Below are 18,607 nucleotides of genomic sequence, written 5' to 3' on the forward strand. Positions count from 1 at the left end.
CTCTTTTTATTTTTTTTTTTTCTGGTTTCTTCTTCTTTTTTTTTTTGAGACAGAGTCTCACTCCCTCGCCCAGGCTGGAGTGCTGTGGCGCGGTCTCGGCTCACTGTAACCTCCGCCTCCTGGGTTCAAGTGATTCTCTTGCCTCAGCCTCCTGAGTAGCTGGGACTACAACTACAGGCTGCGCAACCATGCCTGGCTAATTTTTGTAGTTTAATAAAGACGGTGATTCACCATGTCGACCAGGCTGGTCTCGAACTCCTGACCTCACCCGCTTCGGCCTCCCAGAGTGCTGGGATTACAGTCGTGAGCCACCACGCCCAGCCTCTGGTCTCCTTTAATAAGGGCATGCATCTCATGGTGGGACTCTACATTCATGACCTCATCTAAACTAAATCATCTCCCAAAGGCACTGTCTCCAAGTACTGTCACATTGGGGGTTGGACTTCAACATATGAATTACGGACAATTCAGTCCATGGCAAATAGGTTGTGTGGCAAGAGCTGGAAGGTTTTCATGGTTTGTGTAAACGTATTGTGCAAGTTTTGTGTGTTCCTAATAAGTTCTCACTCTCTGGTCTTGTAAAACTGAGTGTGACCAGACCTGGAGCCAGGGTCCAGTCTTTGATGTCACGTAGAGGGCTCACTTCTTCCAGCCAATGCTCTTCAGGAAGTGTTGGGCTCAATACAGGAAGGAGGCAGGTGAAAAGCAGGCAACAGGGTTTGACCTAATGGGCACCACATCTCCTACCTTTGAATGTTGCAAGGAAGTGTTGGGGACTGGGGTCTGGATATTTCTCTTTTGGCAGACCTATTCTTTCACCTCCATTATTGCTAAATATAACAGTAGTGTGAATTGAAGTTATGGTTATACCAAAAGGAGATGAACAAATCCTCACTAGCCTTGGAGCAAGCATAATTATGGTGCTTTTATTGAATGCTCCTTTGAGCTTAAATTCATGTCATTTCTAAAAATAGTCTTCAGAGATTAGATCTGTGCTTTGAGTAAATCAAAACAACTTAGAAAATAAAAACATCTTACCCACATGCCCTTCCTTTCCACAAGCACAGAGTTCTGCTTCACTTGGTAGACTAGTAGAACTTTCCAGCTAGCAGGACAAAAGTTTAAAAAATAACTGGCACAAACCCATCATTCTAAAAGTATGTCTGACAGTAGAAGAGTACGTTTACTAAGTTACATGAAACCAAGAAGTGAAAAGTACTAGAATGGGAAATTAAGAGACTCCATACCAGGTTGTCACTGATTGGAGTTTGAAGGAAAATTAGGGAAGTCTCAAACTCTCCATTTGTCTTCTACAACTGGGTGTTCTAAGTATGTTGACATTACTTTGCTTTTTATTACTACTTGGAAAAGAAGAAATACTTGGCAAATTTATAGCCCATCTATTTAAAGAAAATTATAATAGCAAATAAAGAAACAACGCAATCAAGTATTTTAGGACAAGCTGAAGTGGAATGCCCAAAGAGAAAGATAGAGGAAGAAGTCCTCCAAAGGTTCTGTGAAACACCACTTCAGTAGACATGCTATGAATATGGCCTTCTGAGAAATGTAAGCACCAGAGAAAAGTCGGACATCCAGCCCAGGCAAGAGATAGCACCTTTAGCATAACTGTGCCAGGAAGATTGCAAGTCCAGAAGGCCCACATGTTTCTGAAGTTATGCCTTTGTTAAAGAGTTCAGAGTTTTGGTACTTGAATTCTACTACCCACTCCACCTACCTTCTCGGGATAAAAACCAAGAGAACATATGGACAAGGAATAGTAAGTGGGAAAAACGTTGAGTTAAACCAAAAACACTCAACCCTGGCTGGAAAGCAGAGACTTTCTGCTCCCCATGCAAGGCACAGCTTCCTTTCCATCCTCCTCCCTAAACCACAACACGTGGAGATGGAGAGTCAAGAGAATGTTATTGCATAGATTCAAGAGAAGAGACTGTGGAGTCTGGGTTCCTGCCTTTAAAGCATTAGAGTCTCTCTGAGTAGTGTAAAATGTACAATCAGATAAACAATTATTCCCCTTGGAATGAACTTGGAAGATAATGAAATGATACAAGTGAAGGCAGAAGAGTTCCCTCCTCCGTGGGCAGAGAAGGAATCGTGAGGAGAGGGAGCTGACTATTCCTCTCGCCTCCAGCCTGCCATAGTCATTACTATCAATTACACTTTATCTGAAACCCTGTATCCGAAGGGAAAAACACTGTGCCCTTGATAAAGTTCTGTTGCCCCAGGCTAGGGTATACAAAAACCTAGACTATGCTTTTTTTTTTAAGCTAATTAAAATTGTCATGTTAATAAAATTGTTGCCAAATGGGAAGTTGTTCAGGACAAATGAAAAGGCCAGCCAGGTGTGTGGTGGCCCATACCTATAATCCCAGCACTTTGGGAGGCCATGGCGGATGGATCGTTTGAGCCCAGGAGTTCGAGGCCAGCCTGGCCAACATGGTGAAATCCCATCTCTACAAAATACACAAAATTTAGCCGGGTATGGTGGTGCATGCCAGTTAGTCCCAGCTACTCAGGAGGCCGAGATGGAGAATCAGTTGAACCTGGGAGGCTGAGGCTGCAGTGAGCCATGATTACACCACTGTACTCCAGCCTGGGTGACAGAGCAAGACCCTGTCTCAAAAAAAAAAAAAAGACTCCCCATTTTGTGTCATGACGGTATCCAGTGGCTCTCGGGAAATAGTGGTTGGCTGAGCCTGGTTTGAAATCCAGTAGCTTAGTCTATCTCTCTGGGTCTGTTTTTGCAAATATATAAAAAAGGGAAACCTACTTTAGAGTAGACTGTTGTACCTTGTGACAGGCCAGTATCTCAACTGAAACAACTAGGGGAAAAATAAATAAATCGCAAAAATCATGTTTTTATGAAAACTGGAGAGCTGTTAAGCAAATTTCCAGAGAGGGAAGAACCCTTCCTAGGTACACTGAGTAACCAAGCTGTTTTCCTCATGGTAAGGGCAGGGAAGGAGGAGGATAGTTGTTGATTCTGGGTGTGGGCTAAGGATCTGGCTTGGTCCAAAAAGAGGAAATATTAGGGAAAGAGAAACTAGAGAAACTAGCAGAGTTTAGGCAGTCATATTGAATTGGTTTGATGGACTGGAAACTAGAATAGCCCCAAAGGAAGTCTCGTTTTTCCCATGAGGCATTTGCTGAGTTCTGGGTGGTGCAGGAGGCTGCAGGTGTGAAAACTCTCATAGCCTAGGGGTATTTAGGAGACAAAGTCCTGCTAGAAGGAGGAGACTGCAGCAAGAGCACAAGTCTTCCCCTAAAGACAGTTGTCACGTGTTGAACCTGCATGGATGAGAGGCTAAAAAGCTAAGGTAAAAACCTCTGAAAGGCAGACCTTTTATGGAGGAGGAGACAGAGATCCACCAAGCTCTTAAACACAAGTCTGGGCGGGCTTACAACTAAGGGACTAGATAAAATAGAGGTGGACTAAGTTACTAGAGCTGCAGCCTATTCCTGAGTCACTAAATCCCTGGTTGGATTGACCTCATCACCCTATTAGAGGGAAAGGGAAATGCTTCCTGGTAGAAGCTATCCTCTGGAGCCTCTGCAGTTCTTTTATACACAATGCCCAGCATGTAATCAAAGACATAGGCATGTAAATAGGCAGGAAGGCATAACTGATAATCAAGTGGGGAAAAATAATAGGAACAGAACTACAGGTGATGTTAGCAATAACTTAAAAATGACTGGATAATATGTTAAAGAAAATAGAGGAAAATATGGATAAAATAATGATACAACTCAGTGCAAGATTAGAATTTGTTTTTTTTTAATCAGATAGTTATTATAGAACTGAAAAATACATCTGAAATCAATAATTTATCTGATGGGTCTAAGAGCCCACTGGGCACAATGTAGCAAGATTGGTGAACTCAAGGTCAGTAGAAAATACTCAAAGTGAAACACAAAGAAGAAAAAAGGATGGAAAGAGCAGAACAGAGCATAAGAGACATGAGGGAAATGTTCGTAAGATCTAGTATTTGTAGAATTGTAGTTCTAGGAGAACAAGAGAGAGAGAGATTGGGCAGAAGCAATATTTGAAGAGATGCTGGCTGAGAATTTTCCAAATCTATTGACTGCCATCAACCTATGGACTCAAGAAGCTTACCAAACCCCACATATAAAATACAAAAAAAAAAAAAAATACTTCAGTATATCCTACTCAAACTATCAAATTTTTCTTTGAAAATCAACAATAAATTTAAAAATCTTAAAATCAACTAGAGAAAAAGAACATTACCTTAAATCGAAGAAGCAACCACAAAGCCAACGGCTGACTTTTTACCTGAAACAATGAGTACTCATAGGCAATGAAATGACATCTTTATTTTATTTTATGCATCTGGCTCTTGGCTGCAGAAATGACATCTTTACAGTGCTGAAGTAGATTGGGCACGGTGGCTCATGCTGGTAATCCCAGCACTTTGGGAGGCTGAGGCAGGCAGATTGCCTGAGGTCAGGAGTTTGAGACCAGCCTGGGCAACATGGTGAAACCCCGTCTCTACAGAAAATACAAAAAAGTAGCTGGGCGTGGTGGTGCACGCCTGTAATCCCAGCTACTCAGGAGGCTGAGGCAGGAGAATTGCTTGAACCCAGGAGGCAGAGGTTGCAGTGAGCCAAGATTGCACCATAGCACACCAGCCTGGGCAACAAGAGTGAAAACTCCATCTCAAAAAAAAAAAATTAGTTTGGTGTGGTGGCGGGCACCTGTAATCCCAGCTACTCAGGAGGCTGAGGCAGGAGAATCGCTTGAACCCAGGAGGCAGAGCTTGCAGTGAGCTGAAATCGCACGATTGCACTCCAGCATGGGCAACAGAGAGAGACTCTATCTCGAAAGAAAGAAAAAGAGAAAGGGAAGGAAGGAAGGAAGGAAGGAAGGAAGGAAGGAAGGAAGGAAGGAAGGAAGGAAGGAAGGAAGGAAGGAAGGAAGGAAGGAAGGAAGGAAGGAAGGAAGGAAGGAAGGAAGGAAGGAAGGAAGGAAGGAAGGAAGGAAGGAAGGAAGGAAGGAAGGAAGGAAGGAAGGAAGGAAGGAAGGAAGGAAGGAAGGAAGGAAGGAAGGAAGGAAGGAAGGAAGGAAGGAAGGAAGGAAGGAAGGAAGGAAGGAAGGAAGGAAGGAAGGAAGGAAGGAAGGAAGGAAGGAAGGAAGGAAGGAAGGAAGGAAGGAAGGAAGGAAGGAAGGAAGGAAGGAAGGAAGGAAGGAAGGAAGGAAGGAAGGAAGGAAGGAAGGAAGGAAAGGAAAGGAAAGGAAAGGAAAGGAAAGGAAAGGGAGCGATTAGGTCGTCTCAACACTGCATTCCCTTTTGACTCTAAATAACTGGTCACCAACCTCTTCAAAATTACTATGAAGGCTGGGTGCAGTGCCTCACACCTGTAATCCCAGCACTTTGGGAGGCTGAGGTGGGTGGATCACTTCAGGTCAGGAGTTTGAGACCAGCCTGGCCAACATGATGAAACCCTGTCTCTACTAAAAATACAAAAATTAGCCAGACATGGTGGCATGCACTTGTGATCCCAGCTACTTGGGAGGCTAAGGCAGGAGAATTACTTGAACCTGGGAGGCAGAGGTTGCAGTGAGCCAAGATCGTGCTACAGTACTCCAGCCTGGGTGACAGAGCAAGACTCTGTCTCAAAAAAAAAAAAAAAAAAAAAAAAAATTACTGTGAAGAATTTGAAGAATTACTACATAAAGTTTCTAGACTCCTTTATTAAATGTATTAATACATACTTACTGGATCTAATCCTCAAATTTTTACTGAATCACATATCACATAGATGGGTTTATATCACATAGCATGATATTGACTTTTTCCTAATATCACATTGGAAGCTCATTATAAATCAAGGGCAGTAGTACATAATTTGGATAGATCATGTAGTAAAGTAAAATATAGGTGTTTGAAGATAGAATAAATGAATGGCTCTATGAAAAGGAAACCGTGATATATCTATATGATACGTGTATAGTGTTAATTAAGATGTCGGGTGAAAAAAAAAAAAAAGATGTCGGGTGTGTCGGGTGAAATAGTGACTTAGAATTCGTTGCTACATAAAATATGACCATGGCACATACCAAAAGTACAAGCAACAAAAGAAAAAATAGATAAAGTAGACTTCATCAAAATTAAGAACTAATGAGCTGCAAAGGACACCACCAAGAAAGTGAAAAGACAGCCCACAAACAAGTCATATATTTGATATGGGACTTATATCTACAACATATAAAGAACTCTTTTTTTTTTTTTTTTTTTTTTGAGACGGAGTCTCGCTCTGTCGCCCAGGCTGGAATGCAGTGGTGCAATCTCGGCTCACTGCAAGCTCCGCCTCCCGGGTTCATGCCATTCTCCTGCCTCAGCCTCCCAAGTAGCTGGGACTACAGGCGCCCGCCCCTGCGCCCGGCTAATTTTTTCTATTTTTAGTAGAGACGGGGTTTCACCATGGTCTCGATCTCCTGACCTTGTGATCCGCCCACCTCGGCCTCCCAAAGTGCTGGGATTACAGGCGTGAGCCACCACGCCCGGCCTTAAAGAACTCTTATACCTCAATCATTTTTAGAACCCCCAATTTTTAAAGTGGGCAAGGGATCTAGACAGTTCTCCAAAGAAGAATGAACAACTGGCCAATAAGCCCATGAAAAAGATGCTCAGTGTCATTAGTCATCAGAGAAATACAAACCAAAACCGCAGTGAGGTATCCCTTCACACCCACTAGGATGGCTACAATTAAAAAGAAAGATAACCAGGATGTGAAGAAATTGGAACCTTCTTTGTACACATTTAAAATTTTCTATAATGAAACACATACCGTCAGGCGTGGTGGCTCACACCTGTAATCCCAGCACTTTGAGAGGCCAAGGAAGGTGGATCGCTTGAGGTCAGGAGCTTGAGATCAGCCTGGCCAACATGGTGAAACCCAGTCTCTACTAAAAATACAAAAATTACCTGGGTGTGGAGGTGCACGCCTGTAATCCCAGCTACTCAGGAGGCTGAGGCACGAGAATCGCTTGAAACCTGGAGGCGGAGGTTGCAGTGAGCAGACATTGGCCACTGCACTCCAGCCTGGGCGACAGAGCAAGACTCTGTCTGAAAAAAAAAAAAAAAAAAAAGAAACATATAAACAGACAAAGTATATCTAATCTACAATGGTAGATCTTCAGATCTTTGGAGGGGAGGGAGAAAAATAGTAGTTGTATGGGGACACAAGTGACACTGATGCTGTTCCTTGGTTACATACATGTATTCACTCTGTAATCATTTATTAAGGTCTACGTGAGTGCTTTTTGCATGTATTTCTGTATGCATGGTATATATCAATAACAGCTTAAATATTCCATATTTGCACAAAAAAATTGGAACCCTCACACACTGCTGGTGGGAATGTAAAATGGTGCAGCAAATGATACCTGCAGTGATGATGGGATGAGCGGGATAGTGATGATGATACCTTGTTTCACAGGTTCTGGCCTATTTCATTGATGCTATGAAGTGGTTCTGTGATGTTTGGCAATTTCGTGGGTACTTTTACTCAAACTAGTAACATAGCAATAATCAGGGATTCAATCCTATCTTCCTATGAGAATTAAAGGGGGTCTTTTTAAAAAATGCTAAATCCTGGGCTTCAGTTCAAGAAATGTTTATTTGGTTGACATGGAACAGGATATTAGTGGTGTATGTGTGTGTGCGCGTGCGTGTGTGTGTGTTTGTAACTTCTCACAGGATTTTGAATGTGCCATCAGGGCTGAGAGGCTGAGAACTACTGAGCCAGGATTAAGCAAAGCCATTGTTGAGGGCTAGCTTGGAGTTAGAAAGGAGATTGCCACAGGACTCAGGAGACCTGGGTTTTAGTCCCAACTCTTCCTTTGTTTAAACTGTATGCTTTGAGCAGATATTTATCCTCTGTGAGCTTCAGTTTCTTCATCCGTAAAAATAAGGCCAAGCAGCCTCCTGTGCAGGGATGTTGTGAGGATCACGTGAGATTTTCTCTGTGATACAGCAGAGCCTGGTGTCTGGGACATTTTATGCCCTCATCACATTTTGGTTACTTTCTTCCCCTGTCTTCCATGAACTAGATAAGTCATGTCACAGTTTTTTAGTTTCATTCTTTTGTGGATGCTTCTATAAGGTGTAGGAGTTTGTTAAAAGTCACCTAAGATTTCTCTAGGTTTAAAATTTATCCTTCCTTCACATGAACCTAGGTTCATCTCTTTTTGTTCCTCATCTATGTTCTCAATCCCATTGTGCTTATAATAAATGTTGGTCTGATATCTGGCAACATTAATGGGTCATATATTTTGATGAGGCAATATTAAATACTGTTAATAGCCATGCCTGGAGTTTAGCATGGGTTGTCCCTTGTTAATAATTACACTGAGTGTGGTAATAAATTGTAAGATGGGTAATAAGGATTAATTGAAAAATTTTTAATGCCAAATAGAGTTATGAGTATAGGCTGTGATTTCTATCTAGTGGGCTTGGAATAGTTCTGTGGGTTCTAGGAGAAAAAGAGCCTACTCTCAGATGATAAATTTTATATTAGATTTTTACTCTTTAACCTGGAAGGAAGACCAGGAAGGTAACATTCATATGTGAGTCTGCAGCACAGACAGACTCCAAGACTGTCTGAAATACATCTCCAACTCGGTGGCCTGTGGGAGAACTGGAGTCCGCCCATCCCTGGAGAGGTAGCAGTGCAGCATGTTTGCACACCAGCTGGAGAAAGTCATTCTGGAGCCTTGTGGCTGGAGTTGGAGGGTATAGAACAGAACTCTCACATTTTAATGTGTATGCATATCACCTGGGCATTTGTGCCAGGGCAGATGCTGTTTAGTAAGTCAGGGGTGGAACCTGAGATTCTGCGTTTCGTGCAAGCTCCCAGGGGTTGCTGATGCTGCTTGTCTGTGACCACATTTTGCATGGCAGATAGAAGAAAGCTACCTGTTGTTCTGCCTGCCAGCACTTCCCTTACCTTCCTCCAATAAAATGTTCCTTCCTTCTTCCAACCATGAAGTTCCTGAGTGAGCTTCCTATTGTTATATGACTCTGCCTCCCAGGCCACAGTCAGTTGGTCTAGAAGCCAATTAGAATCTTCCCTGGCATTTTAGGACTAGAATCCAGAGAGATATAGTCTTAGATCCTCTCTGTGAAGCTCTTTCTAACTCTATGGAGGAAACTGGTGAAGGATAAGGGGTAGAGAGAATGTTCCAGTGGTTCTCAAGTCCTTGGTTCCAGTTTTCCCAAATATATGAAAAAGGATTAAACAACCAAACAAAACAGTACTGTGACCTTAAAGGTTATATTAGCAGCTCTGATTATCTGGTACAGAAACTGTTATCAGGCCCTTATCACATGCAAGTCTCTATTGCTAGCCCCTGAACGTTCAAAGCTGAATAGCACATGCCCTGATTGGGAAAAGATCACATATTGAAATAGGGTTTGGCATGTGCAATGGCAAGGGATTGTGGGAGCCTTGAGAGGAAGTGCTTGATCCAGTTGGGTGTGTGGATGGGGGCCAGGTTCAGTAAAAGTTTTCTCAAGATGGATTTTTGAACGGTGAGTTGGAATTATGTCAGTGGACCTATGAAATGTTTCCAGGCAGAGAGAACTTGCTGAGCAAAAGCAAAATGATGGTAGGAAACTGAAAAATTGCAACCCCTTTAAAAGGGAGGTACATGGCTGCAACTGGGCTGAAGAAGCAGGCAAGGGAGAGCCTTGTATGCATCACTTTTTTCTTAAGAGTTATATGCATTTAAAAACCAATAAAACAATAAACCTAAATCTCTGATTGTCTCCCAAATACCTGATTATCTGGCAGGTTCCTACTTACAGCACCCCCCCCCCCCCCCACCACCACCACCATTTTTCCCTTAAATGGAAAATTTGTCTTAGGATTGAAATGAATGTTTGAAAAACAAACCTGATCTGCTTTAAATACCAAAATCTGTTTAAATAACACAGAGGTTGTGACAGCCGTTGACAAAGCCAGGAAGTTCAGAGCCCTGCGGCTGACACATCGTATTGAGTTCTGCTGTTGTTGGCACCCCTCTGCCTGTGGCAGGTCCTGGTGTTTGTTATTCGGGTCTGCGTGTGAGAAGGAGACATTCCTCAGACGACAAGACTCTTTCTTCTTTGGGAAAAATCTGTGTTTTAAAATGCTTTTTATAAGCGAGTACACCAATTGATAGGACAGGTGATGACTGTTTCTTAGGTCTTCTTGAATGGCTAGTTCCAAGAGTAACTTGAAGTTTTTTCATGGGCAGATTTTAGTCATTTGAAGAGGGCTTTTCAAAAATGTTTATGCTTTTACTAACATTTTTGGAGGACAAAATATAATGAATGAGAAAGACTCTTGTGCTTTGGGGAATATTATCGCATTGAAGGTGATGTCAGTAGCCCCCCAGGGTAAGCACGCTACAGTAGGCTTGTTAACATTTGGGACCTGACTCTCAGCCCTGGAATATTGGGAGCTTGGTTTTATCCCATGACCACACAGTGAGATGCACTGGGATCGATTTCTGTTACTCAGAGGAAAGGATTGCTTGATGCAACAGGAGACCAATCCACTGATTAACTGTGGAGCAAGTGACATGACACCTAAAGCCTTGGAGCATGAGGCCTTCTGCACGCATCTCTGAAGAGGAAGGCAAGGATGGCTAGAATTTGGGAGACTCTCGCTCCGAGGTGTGTCCAAGCCTAAGAGGCTATTCATGTGGAGGCTGGCTCTGGAGCGCTGGAGGTGCAGCTGGTGGGGGCTGTGTGTAGTGTCCACTGGGGCTTAATAGTTAAGCTCTAAACCTGGCAGGTTGGACACAGGGTTGGAAATCCAGGCAACGGTCAGTACTGAGTGGAGAGTCCTTCTGAATTATTAGTCCTAGTTCTCTGGGACGTCAATCAAGGTTCTGGTCATAAGGCCAAGGTCTGGCCAGAGCCAGAGATCAGAGTCAAGGAACACGAAGAGGGAACCTGGTATGACTTGAGAGTCAGGACCAAAGCAAGGTCCCACTCAGTGGACTGTGTGGCCTTGGGTGGTTGGGGTGCAGTGAGAGAGGAGGGGAGGGAAGAGGCCGCTTCAGTGGTTCCATCCTCAGTGCTAGTACCTGGGGGCCCTGTGCCCTAGGTCCCACCACCAGGGGCATCACTCAGGAAGCCCCTGGTACAAATGGGAAAAGCAATGCATTCCCACAACTAGTGCTTAGCAAATGATGTGGGAGGTGGCAATGCTGCTCTTCGAGGGCTAGGCAGGAAGTGAAGGCTGGGTAGATTTCACACCTGTGTGTTCTTGGTAGACTTACTGATCATCCTGGGTGACTTTGTCACCCAGGAGCTGGAAGTCGAGAATTAAAGTTATGCTTCTCGTCACACTCTCACACCAGTGCATTCCTTTGTAAGCCTCCAAGTGCTCCAGAGTCACAGGGGGCTCCTTTTTTTTTTTTTTTTTTCTTTTCCCTATTTTACCCCTTTGCTTTTAAATGCTTATTTGAGGCTTAATGATAAAAGATATTGTTTCTGTGCTGAAACTGCATGTTCCTACATATGTCTCAGAGCAAATTTTGAGCTTTCAAGCACATGAGGAGCCTCTTCCTCAGAGCTGACTTTCCAAGTGAGCAAAAAGGAAGCCAGTACTAAGCCTGTTGCATGTTCATGTGCCCTCCAGAGAGGATCGGAGGCTCAGGTTCCTTCCAGCCTTTGTCGAACGTGACTGAGCCAGGCTCTGCGGCACTGAGCTTGGTCCTGTGGTGGCTTCCAAGCCTTTGACCTGAAGAGTTCACAGTGCAGAGAGGGGAGATAGGCTTGTAAAGAGATCACTGATGAACAGGACAGTAGTGAGGGCATCAAGCAGGTAGAAACCAAGTGCTGGGGAGAGAACACATCATCCTTTTGGAGGACTCTTGCCTGAGGCCTAGTGGCTTTAGTCAGGCAAAGTAGGAGGAAGATATCAGGTGTCATGGTGCCTGTGGTCCCAGCTACTCAGGAAACTGAGGTGTGAGGATCATCTGAGCTGGAGTTCAAGGCTACAGCCTTGATCTCACCTGTGAATAGCTACTGCACTCTAGCCTGGGCAACATAGCAAGGCCCCAACTCTTAAAAATATTTTGTTTAAAAAAAAAAAAACAAAAACAAAGTTGGGGAAAGGGGTAAGAATTAAGAATTTAAGGCCAGGCGTGATGGCCCATGCCTGTAATCCCACCACTTTGGGAGGCCGGATCACGAGGTCAGGAGATCGAGACCATCCTGGCTAACATGGTGAAACCCCGTCTCTACTAAAAATACAAAAAAAAATTAGCTGGGTGTGGTGGTGGTGCCTGTACTCCCAGCTACTCGGGAGGCTGAGGCAGGAGAATGGCGTGAGCTTTAGGAGGCGGAGCTTGCAGTGAGCTGAGATTGCGCCGCTGCACTCCAGCCTGGGGGACAGAGTGAGACTCCGTCTCAAAAAAAAGAATTTAAGCAGAGAAAAAGAAATGGATTTTGTGTGTGTGCTAAAATAAACATAAGATTTACCATTTTGTAGCTGGACATTCACCATTTATAACTGGACAGTTCAGTGGCATTGATTAAATTCATACCATTGTACAACCATCACCACCATCCATTTCCACAAATTTTTCTTCCTAAGCTGAAACTCTGTACCCATTAAACACTAATCCCGATTCCTTGCTCCTCCTAGGCCCTGACAACCATCATTCTACTTTCTGTCTCTATGAGTTTGACAATTCCAAGTAACTCATATAAGTGAAATGATACTGTATTTGTCCTTCTGTGTCTGGTGTATTTCACTTAGCATAATGTCTTCCATGGGGTAGCATTAATCAGAGTTTCCTTTCTCTTTAAGGCCGAATAATATTCCATCATAGGTGTGCCCCACATCTTGCTTCTCTATCTGTTCCTCCATGGACAACTGGTTTTCCTCCGGCTTTGGCTGTTGTGAGTGGTGTTGCTATGAACGTGGGTGTGCAGATATCTGCTAGGAGCCCTGCTTTCACTGGGTTCTTCTTTTTAAAAGCTGTATAGAGCTTGCGTGGGCCCTTGAGTTTTTGACTGTTGGAGAAAATTGATCTAGGAGTCAAGGCCTTGGTTCTGTTTCTCACTGCCATGAACTCCCTGGGTCCCTGGAGCAGTCACACACCATCTCTGGGTCATTGGCTCCCCACGTGAGTTAAGGGAGTCCCTTTGCCTCTTGGGCTGTGCCCTGGGTGACTACACGTGGGACATCCTGTACCCAGACTTGGCACACTGCGCCTCTCCTGGCTTCTGTTGCTTCCTCAATGCAGTTACGAATGGAGTGGACTCTGGGCATGAGCAGATTTAACAGTCTCACTTTTGAGTGTTCTTGAGCAGCTTCACAGGCTCCTGATGTACAGAAATCTGTCACTCTGCTGAGACGTGCATTTGAACCGTAGCCACAGTGAGGGCAGTGCATGGGGGCAAGTCCTCCACTGGGGAGTCAGGCCGCCAGTGCCTAGTGTCCACCTCTCTGAGCAGAGTTGTTGGCTGTTCCTTGCCCTTTCTTTTTTTTTTTTTTTTTTTTTTTTTTTGAGACAAAGTCTCGCTCTGTTGCCCAGGCTGGAGTACAGTGGTGCGATCTCGGCTCACTGCAAGCTCCTCCTGCTGGGTTCAAGCGATTCTCGTGCCTTGGACTCCCAAGTGGCTGGGATTACAGGCATCCGCCACCAAACCCGACTAGTTTTTTGTATTTTTTAATAGAGATGAGGTTTTACCATCATGGCCAGGCTGGTCTCAAACTCCTGACCTCAGGTGATCCACCCGTCTTGGCCTCCCAAAGTGCTAGGATTACAGGCATGAGCCACCTTGCCCAGCTGTCCTTTCTTATGAACTGACTTTTATGAAATAGTAGAACTTTGGTGATCATTCGTGTGTGTGTTTGTGTGTGTGTGTGTGTGTGTGTGTGCGCGCGCGCACGCGCGCACGTGCGCACACGTGTGTGTGTGTATATGGGAGATAGAGTGTGTGTGTGTGTGTGTGTGTATGAGAGAGAGAGAGGGGAGAGAGAATGAGAGAGAGAGAGAATGCCTCTAAAAAGAGAGCTGACCATTGGGCTTGTGATGGAAGTAAAAGAAAGCAAGAAGTTTGTACCGAGTAGATTAAAACTGGGCCCGTCTGACCCCACAGTTGTCCCACGGTGCAAACAACTTCAGTCTACATTCTCTACAGAAATAAGATAAACGGTCTCAGGCAGCAGCACACTTGCTCCCTTGAGTGATACAACTCTTGAGAATTTTGAAAAGGTGGCTCAGGAGAAGGCAGGAGACTATACAAACATTTCCAGGAAGCGGCAGATGGCGAAGGCACCGGCGTGGCTGCTAAACCTACCTTCTTTTCAAGTAAGGGCTGGTTTAAAATGTTTAAGATGTGTTTTTTTTGGCAAAAGGTGCAGTTCAGAGGAATGAGCAGAACGGCTGTCTATCTCACGGCAGACAGGTTTCCTCCTAAGCTCAAGAGGCTCACAGAGGAGCAGAGGCACAAAGCCCAGGCTGTGGGTGTGTTGGGACCCAGGGCAGTTGTCCTTTTTTACCAGCTGGACTGAAAGTCATCTGAGATAGGCAATCAGAGAACAAAGAGAAGAAGCCAATCAAAGAAGGCCTTGAACAGCTGGTAAAAACAGGCAAGGACGATAAAGACAATGGTGAGGACACAGAAAAGACAAGTTGGGTCCCAACTTGTAAATCAAGCAAGTGTTCCGTTATGCCGAGCTGCCAGCACAGCCAACATCCATCAGTGGGACGGAGCCTTTCTCAGCAAGTCCAAGAAATACATCTCCATTGGCACCATCCCAGGCTGTGTCTAAGAAGTTGCAAAAGGAAAGAATGACTAACAACATAGTTAACTTTAGTCAAGACTAATGAAGAGGGTGGGGAGAATGAAGAGAAACATAACAAGAACAACAAAAAAAGAATAAAAAGGAAGGTAATCAAACAGGCACAAGCAATGTAAAATATTTCTCCAAACAGCTAAATGTTAATGAATCGGGAGACCTGGATGAAATGCATTTTTGGGAAAAGTGAAAATGGAAAATATGCAACAACAAGAAAGAGAAGACTTGATTAGGTTAATAGCTGTTAAAGATCACCCTAGCTAGGAGATCTAGGTCCAGGGGCCTTCAAGTCAGGGGTAACTTTCAGAGTCAAGATCATCTATAACTGTTGCAGGATAAGCAGAGAAGCTGATGAACTCACTTATGTGGTTAGTACAACATTGTTTCCAAGACCAGACAATTGCATTGAGAGGTAATAACATTTTAGCCCACTTCATTTATGACCATAGATGCAGAAGTCCTAAATTAAATGTTAAAAAAAAAAAAAGAAGAAGAAGAAGAAAGCCGGGCGCGGTGGCTCAAGCCTGTAATCCTAGCACTTTGGGAGGCCGAGACGGGCGGATCACGAGGTCAGGAGATCGAGACCATCCTGGCTAACACGGTGAAACCCCGTCTCTACTAAAAATACAAGAAAATTAGCCGGGCGAGGTGGCAGGCGCCTGTAGTCCCAGCTACTCGGGAGGCTGAGGCAGGAGAATGGCATGAACCCGGGGGGGCGGAGCTTGCAGTGAGCCGAGATCGCGCCACTGCACTCCAGCCTGGGGCACAGAGCAAGACTCCGTCTCAAAAAAAAAAAAAAAAAAAAAAGAAGAAGAAGAAGAAGAAGAAGGGCCAGGCGCGGTGGCTCACGCCTATAATTCCAGCACTTTGGGAGGCCAAGGCAGGTGGGATTGCTTGAGCCCAGGAGTTCAAGACCAGCCTGGGCAACAAAGTGAGACGTTGTCTCTACAGAAAATATTAAAAATTAGCTGGGTGTGGCAGTGTATGCCTGTAGTCCCAGCTACTCGGGAGGCTGTGCTGGGAGGAGTGCTTGAGTCCTGAAAGGTCAAGGCTACAGTGAGCTGAGATCATGCCACTGCACTCCAGCCTAAAAAAAAAAAAAAAAAAAAAGGAAAAGAAAAGAGGGACATTTATCCATTCATCATGCACATCAACTCAAAAGTTGTCATTCAATATGATCTTTAAGAAAAAGCCACCATTAGTCTCCACTTATAGAAATCGCTTTCCCTATCCTTTGTATTCTTGGAATTGTCTCTCTGGCTGGGCATCTACTTCTTTATTGCCCCTCAGGACAATACCCAGGTCATTTTTTGTAGTCAAGGTTTTTGCTACAAATCAATAAAGCAAGGCAGAAAGTAATACCAAATGACTTAACTACAAAGAATAGTTCCAAAAATCTCACCACGTTTATATCCTATCACGAGGGTTCTGGATTTGTAGTTCCAGACTTCTTTCTGAGATGGTAAATGGTGACCATGAGGTCGTAAACATACTCCTTCCTTCTGCCTGTCTGTCTGCTGCCTTGCTCCCAGCTTGGAGACCCAAAGAGGCCTCCAAGACAGCACATGAAATCTCCCTGAGGGAGATGGTAGCTGACGTTTCTGAGGACCTGCAGCTCAACTGAACCTCTCCCAACGAGGCCTACATCCCACTTCTCACTGCAAGAAAGCAGATTCTTAAGCTTACCTTCCCCGTGGAAGCTGTTTTGACCTGCAGGATGCAGAAGATTGGAAGCCAGAAACATCCTTCCTTAAGTAGACATTCCAAATGTGGACAGAGCTGGGCCACTGGTTCACACACACTCTTGGTGCTGAGGGGTTCGAGGCACTTCTGGGGTCTAAGTCCTATGGCTGCCATTCCTGAGACACTTTTCTGGAATTTCCAGCCTTGAGAGATGTGAAGGTAACCTCTTCCCTCTCCTCTGGCTTCTAGATATTTGCAAATAATTAATTAATGATTTAATCACTCCATTCCCCAGGATGCACCTGGTTTCTTAGAATGTGTGTCATGGATCAGAAAGATGGGAGCATTAGGAGAGGACAGAGAGATGGTGCATTGGACAAAGGCTGGGCGACAGATAAGCTTTTATCTGGAGGATCTGAGAACAGGTTAATGAGCACATCTGACCTTGGAGATGATTTCTGCTTTGCTGAGACAAAATGGAAATGAGTTATCTTAATATACCCCTTCCCTGGAGAGAGATGAGGGCGGCCTTGGCTGTGCGCCTCCCTTTTGAAGAATTTGGAAGTTAAATGCTTCTTTGAACATTCTCACCTCCAAAACAGACTAAGACTTAGCCTTTTCTACACCAAATGCTTGGCTCAGAGGCGCCGCTAAGTACAGGGGGCTGACTAGGAAGCGTGTGGGGGAAGAGGACATGCGAAGTGGAAAGAAGTACCTGATGGCAGGAATCCGAACTCAAATGAACTAAGCTTGTGAAAAAAATGACATTGGAGTTTACCAGAGCCCTGCTGGTGTAATGACCTTTTGTTGAAATTATTTCTACAGATAATCACGGCTGGCTTATCAATATTGCTGTTTGAGGCGATCCTGACCAGTGCAACCACGGGATGGTAAGTCTTTTGCATAGAGAGAGAAAGTGCCAGTTAGTTACTGAGTTTCATCAGGATGCTAAATTTTGCTCTCAAATTTTGCCGAAAGGGAGTGTGCGTTGGCTGTTTGTCTCCATCCAAATGTAAATCTCATATTAGTGAAGCTTTACTTAAAAAAAAAACAAAACTTTTATTAACCTGTAAATGCAAATTCAGAAGAGTGCATATATCATAAATATACTACTTGATGGGTTTGTACAAACCAACCATTCTGTATACCATAACCAGCATCCAGGGCAAGAAACAGAACATCGCCCTCACTCATCCACCCCAGAACAGCTGCTGCTGGTCAACCACTGTGTGTGTGTATATGTATATGTATGTATATGCATAATATGTATAATATAATATGTATAACAATATGTAATGTTTAGTAAACCACTCCACACACACACACACACACAGAGTCAGCCCTTTGCATGAACAGGTTCCAGATCCTCAGATTCAACCGTGGGTCAACAATGTAGTTTAGGCCTGCAATGGTTGCATCTGTACTGAACATGTACAGACTTTTTTGCTTGTCATTATTTACTAAACAGTACAGTATAACAACTATTTACATAGCATTTACATTGTATTAGGTATTACAAGTAATCTAGAGATGATTTAAAGTATACAGGAGGATGTCCATGGGTTGTAGGCAAACACAACACCATTTTATATAAGAGACTTGACAATCCATGGAAGTCCTGGAACAGATCCCCTGTGGGGACTGAGGGGCAACTGTATACACACACACACACACACACACACACAGAGAGAGAGAGAGAGAGAGAGCACGTGCTGTGTCTTTCTTTTTCTTTGATTTTTCCATTAACTTTCTCTCAGACAAGCTCCAAATGATCCTGTTTAGAATGCACTACCCATTTGCATAAAGACAGCACGCCTCACTAAGATATCTGAGCAGAGACCAGAAGAAAGTGAGGGAGTGAGCCATGGGGATGTTGGGGGACAGCAGTGCCAAGGGGTGGGGAGGAAGCAAGAAGACCAGGGGCTCTGGCCGTGATCTAGATGCAAGATGATGATGGCTGAGAACTGGCTGATAGCAGTGGAGGTGGGGAGACGTGGTAGGATACCTGAGGCACTAGGATTTGAGAGAGAGGAGTCTAGGATGACTTCTAGGTTTGGGGTCGGAGCAATTGAAAGAA

At 44.2% G+C, this 18,607-nt stretch overlaps 1 protein-coding gene across 9 annotated transcripts in view; it reads left to right on the forward strand.

Moving 5' to 3' along the window:
• TMEM241 (transmembrane protein 241) overlaps window positions 1-18,607 on the forward strand; it is a 159,523-nt gene that overhangs the window by 108,538 nt on the left and 32,378 nt on the right. For all 9 annotated transcript variants that reach the window (XR_010582896.2, XR_012427251.1, XM_015440107.4 and 6 more), the window contains one exon: window positions 17,356-17,420. Coding sequence is in view for 7 of the 9 variants with exons in the window: in XM_015440107.4 (XP_015295593.1) it covers window positions 17,356-17,420 (65 nt within the window). In the remaining 2 variants the exon portion in view is untranslated. Of the gene's footprint in view, window positions 1-17,355; window positions 17,421-18,607 lie in introns of those variants that run through there.

Source organism: Macaca fascicularis, chromosome 18 (genome assembly GCF_037993035.2).
Source record: "Macaca fascicularis isolate 582-1 chromosome 18, T2T-MFA8v1.1".
In the NCBI taxonomy this organism is placed as follows: domain Eukaryota; kingdom Metazoa; phylum Chordata; class Mammalia; order Primates; family Cercopithecidae; genus Macaca; species Macaca fascicularis.